Source organism: Ranitomeya variabilis, chromosome 1 (genome assembly GCF_051348905.1).
Source record: "Ranitomeya variabilis isolate aRanVar5 chromosome 1, aRanVar5.hap1, whole genome shotgun sequence".
NCBI classification, from domain to species: domain Eukaryota; kingdom Metazoa; phylum Chordata; class Amphibia; order Anura; family Dendrobatidae; genus Ranitomeya; species Ranitomeya variabilis.
This window is the reverse complement of record NC_135232.1, coordinates 995,142,099-995,154,887: the sequence shown is the minus strand read 5'-3', so window position 1 is coordinate 995,154,887 and position 12,789 is coordinate 995,142,099. Positions and strand designations below refer to the sequence as shown.

Below are 12,789 nucleotides of genomic sequence, written 5' to 3'. Positions count from 1 at the left end.
CCCTCAACTAAATAAAGCTGAGCTTCAACCTTCTGCTCCAAATTACCATTTTGAAAAATGCAATAGGCTTTTCCGGCCTACTAAAGGTGTCTGTCTGTGTGCCCCTCCCTGGTGTTGTCCTCAACTAAATAAAGCTGAGCTTCAACCTTCCGGCTCTCATTATGTGGTTTTAAAAAAAAAAATGGTGGTTAGGGCCTACTAACGGCTTCTGCCCCTCCCTGGTGTTGTCCTCAACTAAATAAAGCTGAGCTTCAACCTTCCGGCTCTCATTAAGTGGTTTTAAAAAAAAAAAAATGGTGGTTAGGGCCTACTAACGGCTTCTGCCCCTCCCTGGTGTTGTCCTCAACTAAATAAAGCTGAGCTTCAACCTTCCGGCTCTCATTATGTGGTTTTAAAAAAAAAAATGGTGGTTAGGGCCTACTAACGGCTTCTGCCCCTCCCTGGTGTTGCCCTCAACTAAATAAAGCTGAGCTTCAACCTTCTGCTCCAAATTACCATTTTGAAAAATGCAATAGGCTTTTCCGGCCTACAAAAGGTGTCTGTCTGTGTGCCCCTCCCTGGTGTTGTCCTCAACTAAATAAAGCTGAGCTTCAACCTTCCGGCTCTCATTATGTGGTTTTAAAAAAAAAAATGGTGGTTAGGGCCTACTAACGGCTTCTGCCCCTCCCTGGTGTTGTCCTCAACTAAATAAAGCTGAGCTTCAACCTTCCGGCTCTCATTATGTGGTTTTAAAAAAAAAAATGGTGGTTAGGGCCTACTAACGGCTTCTGCCCCTCCCTGGTGTTGTCCTCAACTAAATAAAGCTGAGCTTCAACCTTCCGGCTCTCATTAAGTGGTTTTAAAAAAAAAAAAATGGTGGTTAGGGCCTACTAACGGCTTCTGCCCCTCCCTGGTGTTGTCCTCAACTAAATAAAGCTGAGCTTCAACCTTCCGGCTCTCATTATGTGGTTTTAAAAAAAAAAATGGTGGTTAGGGCCTACTAACGGCTTCTGCCCCTCCCTGGTGTTGCCCTCAACTAAATAAAGCTGAGCTTCAACCTTCTGCTCCAAATTACCATTTTGAAAAATGCAATAGGCTTTTCAGGCCTACAAAAGGTGTCTGTCTGTGTGCCCCTCCCTGGTGTTGTCCTCAACTAAATAAAGCTGAGCTTCAACCTTCCGGCTCTCATTATGTGGTTTTAAAAAAAAAAATGGTGGTTAGGGCCTACTAACGACTTCTGCCCCTCCCTGGTGTTGTCCTCAACTAAATAAAGCTGAGCTTCAACCTTCCGGCTCTCATTATGTGGTTTTAAAAAAAAAAATGGTGGTTAGGGCCTACTAACGGCTTCTGCCCCTCCCTGGTGTTGTCCTCAACTAAATAAAGCTGAGCTTCAACCTTCCGGCTCTCATTATGTGGTTTTAAAAAAAAAAATGGTGGTTAGGGCCTACTAACGGCTTCTGCCCCTCCCTGGTGTTGCCCTCAACTAAATAAAGCTGAGCTTCAACCTTCTGCTCCAAATTACCATTTTGAAAAATGCAATAGGCTTTTCCGGCCTACTAAAGGTGTCTGTCTGTGTGCCCCTGCCTGGTGTTGCCCTCAACTAAATAAAGCTGAGCTTCAACCTTCTGCTCCAAATTACCATTTTAAAAAATGCAATAGGCTTTTCCGGCCTACTAAAGGTGTCTGCCCCTCCCTGGTGTTGTCCTCAACTGAACAAAGCTGAGCTTCCACATTCTGGCTTTCGCCCTATACTATCAGATATTAAACTGCATTTGGCCTACTAGTGTGGTTAGGCCCTTGAAACAGTGTCTGCTGCTCTTGGGTTTGCTACTCCACTGAACAAAGCAATGCCGCCTGTTTAGTCCTGTTACCAATTTTGAACTGCATGTAGCCTACTTTATTCTTTGGCCCTATATCTGTTTCCTCCTCATCCTGCCCATTGCCCAGCCACTGCTAAATGAGTCTGCTGGTACATTGACCTAGACCACTACATTCCCCTTGTACTCTACACAGCCAGAATCTGTCCCTGCTGAAAGTAAGGTTCCCCTTCCCGCATGTTATACCACCTTACACAGGGACAAAGAGGAAGGTGCAGATGAAAGTGCAGGTTCCTTCATCAGGTGGGGGGGCATACTCGTTGGCGACGTCACTGGCACAGGGCCCCTCAGAGTACGCAAAAGTGTCGCTGCTGGTGGGAGGCGCCCCCGCCATGCAAACACACCGCCGTACTTTGAGGGGCCCTGTGCCAGTGGCAATGCGAACGAGTGGGCCCCCCCCCTGCTTGCTCAGGATCACAGCACTTGCAACTTTTAAATACTTACCTTTCCCTGCAACACCGCCGTGACGTAGTCCGCATTTCCTGGGCCCACGAAAAACTTGAGCCAGCCCTACTCCCCCCACAACTTTCCCCCAATTCCCTATGCCCAACTACTATTATACAGTTAATTAAGATTGGCAAGCTTCAGAAACAAGAATGGATGTTTTTGGCATTAAAATGGGCACTGTAGGTGTTTTCCTGGCCTCCACTCACTGCCGACTATGCTTCCCCATTGACTTGCATTGGGTTTCGTGTTTCGGTCGATCCCCGACTTTTAGCGATAATCGGCCGACTGCACTCGACTCGACTCTGGACAAAATCGGGTTTCCCAAAACCCTACTCGATCTTAAAAAAATGAAAGTCGCTCAACCCTAGTCATTGTCATCTCCTAACTCAGACATTTAAACATCTGTCATCATGGAAGACAGACTTTACCTATGAATTGAGAATTTCCAGAGTACATTATCAGTCTAGGAGGAGGAAGGAAGCAGATTTATCTGAAAAAATATATTAGAAAGTTTCTTAATTTCACTTGTAATATTGATTTATGAAATAAATATTAAATTTACAGGTACTCTTTAAAATTTTGGCACCGATTACTCAAGACTGCCCGTACTGATGAGGGATGGGGGGGGGGGGAGTATTAAAGTGCCTCTTAAAGAATCAGGTGCATCTGACAGGTGTCATGTACATCAACACTAATCTTACTCCAGTCCCTGAGTGAAGTAAGATTTCTGACAAATGGAATGCCACAACTCGTAGTTAATCAGACAACCTGTGGCGTCACACCACTGTCGCACTCAAGTCTCGCCCCGACATTCCCTTTTAGTGGTAAAACTAGACACAACTGTGGACTCAATGGGTGGAAGACACTAGTGCATACTGGGATTTTTCACCCACAGATTTAGTCAGTGAAAAAAATCATTTAGTTAAATTGAGTATCATTGGTCTGAGTTTGATACAGTTATCAATTTTTTTCAGGTATATCACTCAAAAATATAGTTATTTAATCGAGTTCTTTCCTTCACACTTAGCCCTTGAAGATTTCAATACATTTCTTGACTGACGAACCCTTGGCTTTTAAAAACTGAAAACATATTTAAACAACTTGTGTCAACTTATTCATATTCCAAACTAATTCCAATGTTATCAACAGAACATCAAGTAAAAACGAAGAACTGATGAGCAAACTGGCCAATTATAACAGTTTAATGAAAACGATCAAAAAGTTTTATGAGGTACCATCTGATTGTACTTATGCTGATGTCAAGGCTGTGGATAAAGAGGTAAGGCAGCGTTCAGAGACGCAGGAGGCATGTGCTACCAAGCAGAATTTATAGTATATCTTTAAACTATCATTCTAAGGGAGCTTGTAGAATAAGTTGCAGTGTATGTACAACAGTATTACTGCCGTATGAAATACTTTGCAATGGTTGTCCATCTGTACCCCAGTTCCTCACACCTGTCTGCAGCTCTGCTCTGTGGAACTGTGGAATATGTTTCCTTAGAGACAGAGAACTCTAAAGTCTTTCATGTCTCATAGTTGAAGTTTTTCAGTGAATGCAGTTCTCAACAGTTATAAAACTTTCCTCATAGCACTCCTGAATTAAAAATGGCAGCTAAAGGCGGGGCATGTGTCCATCAGCCTCCTTCAAATGGAAACCACTGTGCACAATGTAAGGTGCTCAGGGCGGTAGTCTTGGGGGAGGGGCTGCAGTGTTCCCACACCCTGGCACCATACAGTAAAACAGTGTCCCAATTCCCCTGTGTTATGCGTGTGGTGCATAACACTCAAGTTTCTCCCGCATGGCCCTTCCCTATCCACGATTTCAGATCCAGGTACCATCACACACATAGCAAGGGACACCCAGCTCGTTTTATAATAAAGAAGTTTACATAATTGTACATTTTCATCACAAATAAACACGCAGTATTGGGGACAACTGTTTCCGTTGTTCATGTCCATAGCACAGCACTCTTTTCATTCTTTTTCCGTTCTGCCTGAACTTTCCCTATGCTTGCTAGTTCCAGCAGCCCCAGGGATTTCCCGTTCAACTCCGCAGCATCAGAGAGATCCTTTAAATTCCCCTCACATGGTTCCATGTCCATCTTCCTCTGTACGGAAGGATTGTCAGTGCTCTCCATAGCCCCCGACTTGAGCCTTGAGCTCTGGATGTCTTAGTAATGTACGAAGGGAATCCCCTAAGGTCTCCTACGACCCTAGACACAATGAATACTTGCTTCTCTTTAGGCCCACTGCGCCCTGAACTATTCACTAACTGTCACTCTTTCCAACTGTCTAACCAGGAAGTCCTTTCCTTTTTGTTCCACTAACTCCCCCCCAAATATTAACTATCTGAGATCTAAACGGCTCTACTCTGGGTACTAAACCCTAAACTGTGCTTACCATGCAGTTTCCCTAATACCTCCAGAAGCATGGTATTATACATTTTCTTCTGTGATTATACATTAGTGCCTATGGAACTCTATGCACTTTTACATATTTAACACAGTCAAAAAGATGCAATAATCACATATCAGAATACACTTCATACAAATGGTGTAAAACGAAAAAGGGGCGCACGACAGCCCTCGTCACACACCCTTACAAACAGGAAAGCTGTTTTTCAACTGCAGTTTGCCAATGAACAGGTCTGGTCACAGTCTCTTCCACTAGCTCCAATTTTGTGGACAGGAGAGCTGAAGACTGCAATAATAAGTGCTGGAGTAAAACCTATAACACTTGTATATAAGTAAGTGCCACAAAACCACGTTTTCAACAAGTATGGTGAAATACAGAAGCGATCAACCCCTTCAATATTCATAAAGCAGATATGGTGCATAAAAGAGTTAGTGGGTTTATACTTGTTTTTGCATTTAAGAGCATTGCTGTATGCAGATTACCACTTCCAAGGTTTGGCAAGGCAGTGATGGAAACTGAAGTGCAAATCACCAGGAGAAAAAAAAAAGAGGGAAAGTCACAAGAAATCAAAAAATTTAGATTGTCATGTCCTTTGTGCATGTAAAGGTGGAAGCTATGGAGAAATTCCATTTCAAATTTTACTATGGGGCTCAATATTATTTCCTGCTCTGTGGTGATTGGCAAGGCAATACATCATGATTGTTCATTATTTGACTACATTTTGAAAACTATTTTGTGACAGTTTTCAGATCATTATACAGTGCAGGAGTAATATTATTTGCAGCATATATCACATTTGCTTCTTTACAAGAATATGTAGCTTCCGTTCAAGGAAGAAACATATATTGGTTGAAAGCAGTCATTTCAGTATACCATACACTCCCTGACAGAAGTTATTTAGCTTATCCATGTTATGTAAATAAAAGCTTATAACCTGAAGTTAAAATCAACCATTGGTTGTATAAATTATTCTTTTGAAAGCTGAAACCCTCCAAAATGTGGTTTGGTTAAGAAAATAAATTGGCATCAATGCAGAAATATTGATCAGTTATTGGACACAGAATGGTCAGATTTTGGCAAGACAAACGTTTTGTCGCCTGGTCATATAACGCACCCAATCCTAGTTGACATCCTCACCTGTACTCAGTAAATGATCGGTTAATTAGTGTGTGTGTATAAAAAGAAACCCAGCACCCCAGACCTTCACTTGAACTAAAACTTGAGCTCTGACAACATGCCAAAAATCCACCCTGCGACCAAAGCCTGGGTTATCAAGAGGCTGAAGACCAGATCCACTGCAGAGGTGGCTGGCACCTTTAATGTGTCTCAGAGTCAAGTACAAAAAATTAAAAAAATATTTGAAGAGACTGGAGATGTGTTTGACAAACCCAGGTCTTGCAGATCCCGCAAGACAACTGCTCAGGAGGAACGTTTGTTGGTTAGAAAATCCAAAGCAAACCACTCTTCCACTGCAGTAGAGCTCCAACAGGCCTGGTCACCTCAAGTCCCTGTGTCAACTAGAACAGCTTGTAGGATTCTGTCTCGAAATGGCCTCCATGGTCGAATCAGTGCCCAGAAGCCAGCACTAAACAAAAGGCAAACAAAAAACTGTGTGGCATTTGCAAAGTCCCACAGCCTGCTAAACAGATGGACACTGGAAAAGTGGCAGAAGGTGGATTTCTCTGATGAATCTTCAGTAGAATTACACCACAGCCGCCACAAATACTGCAGGGGACCTACTGGAGCCCGTATAGATCCAAAATACACCCAGAAAACACTTACATTTGGTGGTGAAAAGATCATGGTCTGGGGTTACATTCAGTATGGGGGTGTGCGAAACATTTGCAAGGTGGAAGGCAATATCAATAGCCTAAAATATCAAGAAGTATTAGCTACCTCTTATATTCCAAATCATAAAAGGGTCAAATTCTGGACAGGATGGTGCTCCATCTCATACATCCATCTCTACAACAAAGTTCCTCCAGGCGAAAAAGATCAAGGTGCTCAAGGACTGGCCAGCCCAGTCACCATACATGAACATCATTGAGCATGTTTGGGGTAAGATGAAAGAGGAAGCTTGGAAGACAAAACCAAAGAATCTAGATGAACTCTGGGAGGCATGTAAAACTGCATTCTTTGCTATTCCTGATGATTTCATTAATAAATTGTATGAATCATTGTTGAACCGCATGGATGCAGTCCTTCAAGCTCATGGAAGTCACACAAAATATTAAATATGGCTCTAATAGCACCACAACTTAATTAACTTAAAATACAAATATATGTTGCATAACATTGGTGAATGATCTGTTTGAATATCACATTACTTTCTGTGGGCGACAGAACTTTTGTCTTGCCAAAATCTGACCATTCTGTGTCCTTAATGGACACTGATCAATATTTCTGCATTGATGCCAATTTATTTTCTTAACCTAAACCACATTTTGGAGGGTTTCAGCTTTCAAAAGAATAATTTATACAACCAATGGATGAATTTAACGTCACGTTATAAGCTTTTATTTACATAACATGGATAGGCAACATAACTTTTGTCAGGGAGTGTATTATTCTCATTCCTCAACTTTGAAATTGCAACAATAAGAGGGAAAAGTTCTAGAATTATGCTAATCACAGAATGGATAGACATACTAATATGCAAATAAAAAATGGAAACAACATTTTCAAAACACCTCAATTTATTCGGTATTGAGTATGAGCACCACATATGCAGGAATACAGATACTTCCACTTCTTGGCTGCTATCAATGTAGTTATTAATGGTTACCTGAGGAATGTTCTGCCATGTTGAAGATCTGCTGCTGGCAGCTCCCTTTGCAATTGTTGACCAATGATGTACCAGATGTTCTCGATGGGAGACAAGTCTGAAGACTCTGTAGGCCATGGTACCACATTTTGGCCATGCTGGCTGTGCACAGTAGTATAAGCAACATGCAGCCAACCCTTGTGGTGTTGAAAAATGGATCCTAGGCCAGTTTGGAGAAATGACTGTAGCACTGGTTTAATGACTAAATCATTATAACGCCGATCCACCAGTGTACTTGGAAAGAATACTAGGGGTCCAGTTATCATACATTTTGCCACCCCACATCATAATCTCAGGAATGGGACCAATGAGATGTTCACTTATGAAGGCTTTTTTGCCCACGTGGTCTCCAGGCCAATCTCTAGCTATCATTGCATCCAAAACAAAAGTAGGACTCATCGCTGAAGAGAATAGACCTCAATTGCAGCTTACATTACAACTAAACACCTGTAGATGGATGTATAGCTCATAGCCCAATGTCATGCAAACACCTTCTGATTGCCCCTCAGATCTGTTCAGACACTTTTTGACACCTTAGATTTGATGTAATTTCATTTAACTCCTTCACCCCAGGCCCATTTTCCATTTTTTTGTTGTTATATTTTGTGCGCAAAAAAGCACAGAGGCAAGCCTCAAAACTTACACTTGGAGAGAGGTCAACAAGGCCAATGATGAAAGTAACACCATTCCTATTGTAAAGCAAAGAGGTGGATCGCTGATGTTTTGGGAATGTGTGAGCTACAAAGGCACAGAAAACTTGGTCAAAGTTGAAGGAAAGATGAATGCAGCACGTTAACAGCAAATACTGGAGGCAAATTTGAACTCATCAGCCCGGAAGCTGCGTATGGGATGTACTTGGACGTTCCAAAATTGCAACGATCCAAAACACAAGGTCAAGTTGTCCTGTCATTGGCTACAGCAGAGCAAAGTGAGGGTTCTGGAGTGGCCATCTCCTGACCTCAATATCATTAAGCCACTCTGGGGACATCTCAAGTGCACAGTTCATGCCAGACAGCCCAGGAATTTACAGGAACTGGTGGCTTTGTGACAAGAGTGGGCAGCTTCACCATCTGAGAAAATAAAGAACCTCATCCACAACTGCCACAAAAGACTTCAAGCTGTCATTGATGTTAGACAGGGCAATGCATGGTTGTAAGAAATGGGGTATGTGAACTTTTGATCAGGGTCATTTGGATGTTTTGGGCTGTCATTATAAATTAAACAGAGAAAGCACAATAGTCCAAGAAAGCAAAAATTCTGCCGGGGTATGTAAACTTTTGTGCACAACTGTATCTGATTCAGAACATATTGATTATACCTACAGATATATTGTGTCAGTAACAGAAGGTTTTTTTAAATTTGGTTTTGCTGATACTGTGTTTTCAGTTATCATATCATGCACTACTGAACTATGTGAGCTAATTGACCAACCAGGTAACTGCACAAACAATAATTTTGTTAAAAAAAAAATTATCTGGATTTTATGCAATTTTTGCAAATTCTGTTATCTTTTATAGACATTATTGCAAATGTACGACAGATCAAGAAATTCACGGCACCATAATCTTAAACGTTTCACACAAAAAGGAATTGGTTATCACCATGGTTCAGTGGATGCAAAAGGAAGGAGACTTGTTGAGATGCTGTTTAGGATGGGTTACGTAAGAGTGAGTATTTTTACTGCTAAAATCAGCACTTATACAATATCCTAATTCTGATAGCAAGAAAAGGACATTCTGAATATATAACTGCAATAATCTATTTATATACAGTAATTGCCTTGTAATGTTTTAATTTCCTGTTCTGTCCAGATGTCACTGTATCCCAGAATTCCAAGTGGAGGAAGTTCACCGACCGCCATATTGGGACACCCAGTGATGGGTGTCTCAATATGGAAACTGCTGCTGGTACCAAAAAATTAAGGCAACACTTGCACATCACAATATAAGGCTGGTTTCACACATTCATGAAATACGGACTGTTTTCAAATCGGAAGACCCTGCCCGACCACTATGTTCCTGACCTGTTTCATGGGCATATTCAATGCTCAGCATAAATGAATACACTCCCTTTGAAAAGTAAAATGTTAATCAATATGTCACTGAACAGTAGAACAATATTCAACATTATGACACGACTGAATTTAATAGAAATTTTTTTCTAACCCATAACATGAAAGTAAGGCTAGTCATATGACTTTCATTACAAAATCTTCAGTTTTACTCAAATTAGTTGATGAAAAAATGAATACACCCCACATAAAAAACTACTACCATTACTACAACTAGTATTTTGTATGACGTGATTTTTAAGTACAGCACCAAGTCTTATAGGCATGGAATGAACAAGTTGCCAACATATTGCAACATATCCTTTTTTAATTCTTCAAGAACAAATGTTTTTACAGTCTGGATGCTGTATGGAGAGTGATGCTGTTTCTTCAGAAATCCCCATAGTTGGTCAATTGGGTGCAGAATAGGAGACATACTTGGCCACTGAATCACTATTACCCTGTTCTTCTTCAGAAATGCAACAGATTTGTGACGTGGATCATTGTAATATTTGAAAAGTGCATGTGTACCAAGCCCAGGGAGTAATGGTAGCATCTTCTCTTTAAATATAGAGCAGTATATCGATAAATTCATGATACCATCAATGAAATGCACCTCCCCAACACCAGACTCCTGCAGCCCCATATAAGCACACTGTCACCACCATGTTTCACTGTAGGAACCATGCATTTTTTTAAATTAATTTTTCTAAGGCTAGTTTCACACTAGCGTTCGGCAGGGCTGCGGACGAAAGCCTTCTTCCTCCGTGAAGCCTGCCCACTGCCGTGCCTCTTCCTTCAGCTCCGCCTACGTCTGCATGCGTCCTGCGTACCATATCTTTAACATTGGGTACGCAGGCCATACGGATGTATGCGGATGCCTCCGCATGTGTTGTCTTGACTCTGCGCTGACCTGCGTCAAATGCAACATGTTGTATTTTGGTCTGCGCAGCTTCAAAACGACGCATGCGGAGGTATCCGCATACATCCGCATGGCCTGCATACCCAATGTTAAAGATAGGGTACGCAGGACGCATGCAAACATAGGTGGAGCTGAAGGAAGAGGCACGGCAGTGGGCAGGCTTCACGGAGGAACGCTAGTGTGAAGCTAGCCTAAATGCATAATGCCTAGAGTGAAATATTGTGGTGGTAGTGTCCTGTTGGGGGTGCATGAGTACTACTAAACTCTGTTTGCCCCCCTGCTGTTTGGTAGCTTGGTATTATTAGGGCCCATCACAGCCTGTACTTGAACCTTGCACTACCACTGTCAGACTCTCACTCTACAATAGGAATTGCTTTCCCTTTTTATTAGCTATGACTAGAGAAGAGCGAACTTGTTTGGAAAACGTTCACCAATCTCAAATTCGGCATGAACATAGCACATTCAGATTCGTGTTCAGTTTCCCAAGGTTTTTTACTCAAAGTCGGCAAAAGTCGGTCACAGTTCTGTATATCATTGCATTTTCACTAATGCTTTTGTTATGACTTTGGCTAGTGCTACTGCATGATGAGCAGGGGGGATGTGTTTGATGAGGGGAATGGATGTGTCTAGGTTTGAGAAGCTGCGGATTGTGATTTTTTTCTTTAATAACTTAATGTGTGTACATTTCGGCAGCCAATCGGGGCGCAGAAACCTTCCACAATGTCATGACACAAGGTCGTCTGAGATCGGCTTATGAAGTCACATGTCCCTGTGCATATAAAAAGCAGACATCTTGTTTTGCTGGCACCATTTTTAGTGTTAGATATTAAGGTTAATGAAAGCTCCACTAAACAAAAACTGTCTCATGCTAACCGAAGACCACTGGCAACATCTGTTACTGGACAGTTTAATTGACTCCCTTTTTATTTTGACAGCCGCACAGTGGTACGCTTTGTAGATAAGGCTCAGAAAGAGCATGTGCTACAGTGGATGGCAAGTGCTGTTTCAAATGGCCTCTCCTCCTCTTCCTCCACCTTAACATCACACACACAGTACAATCATCAGAGGTGGCATCTTAATCACCCTCATTTCCCGCTCGTCACAAATTTCTAAAGGCAAAATTGACTGAGGAACCACAGATGGACCATTCTGCAGAGTTGTTCACTCATTCTATTTCATGGGCATCAGAGGTCTGCTCCAAAGATTCACAGAATCAAGAAGAGGAAAGCATCTGCACCAGTGCCCAAAATGTTTTCATGATGGATCCAGAGCCGGACGAAGTAGGGACCGAGCAGGATCCAGACCTTCATCACCAGAAATTAACCACCAGACTGTATTGTGGTGTCAGGGCAGGAAGAGGAGAAGGGTGACTCTCAGTGTGAAAACAGAGAGGATGACTATGAGGTTATAGATCCCACTTGGTGTGAACCCAGAGGTACACATCTGAGTAGCTCAGCATAGGAGGTGGAGGAGGAGCAAGATGAGGTTATGTTGCGAAGTGATGCAACCAAGACTAGCATTGCTCAGCTCCATCTCTAGATGTGGCCAGCAACTGTCTCAAGTATGCAGTTTGCAGTGGAGGCAAGGGTTGCCTAGCCTGGGTCTTTTTTGAGACAGCAAAGGTTGACCCAACACACGTTATCTGCCAAATTTGCAAAAAAAAAAATCAGTAGAGGCAAAAATTGCAATAATTTGACAACTACGTGCATGAACCGGCACATGCACGACCAACATGCCCTAGCCTAGGGATCTTATTGTGCTAAAATTCATACTAGGGGGCCTCGCCAACCACCGGCATGCTATCCACCACATCTGCTGCATCTTCATCCTCATTAACCATGCCAAGTCTTCTGACACAGGTCTCTGGCCACAGGTGCTCCACTAATTTATGCCCTACAGTCAGGGTGAGTGAGAGCGCATCAGCTGTTATGGAAATGGACATGACTGCTGTTTTTGTGTCACCTAACACAACACATCTTTCTGAATCCTCCATAACATTTCTGCCTGCACCTCACTTACAGTTTGTACTGTTCTCTGTACTTCAACCTCTCTCAGCACAGCAGCCAGTCCTTGGTCCCTCTGTTGTGGTCACATAAAAGAATGTTTCCTCCTACACATACCAAAGCGAAGAGCTTGAAATCCACCATCTCCAATCTGTGGGCCACGGAAATGCTGCCTTTCCGCCTGGTGGATACAGAAGGTTTCCGAAAGATGATGGCCATCGCAGTTCCTCAGTACCAGTTGCCCAGTTGCAATTCTCTAAGAAAGCTGTGCG

General features: G+C 42.4%; 1 protein-coding gene across 1 annotated transcript in view; it reads left to right on the top strand.

Moving 5' to 3' along the window:
* The window catches only part of DDX60 (DExD/H-box helicase 60), a 288,318-nt gene that overhangs the window by 218,019 nt on the left and 57,510 nt on the right, over positions 1-12,789 (top strand). The window contains exons 28-29 of the mRNA XM_077279474.1: positions 3,453-3,582; positions 9,060-9,209. Of these exons, the coding sequence (XP_077135589.1) occupies positions 3,453-3,582; positions 9,060-9,209 (280 nt within the window). The remainder of the gene's footprint in view (positions 1-3,452; positions 3,583-9,059; positions 9,210-12,789) is intronic.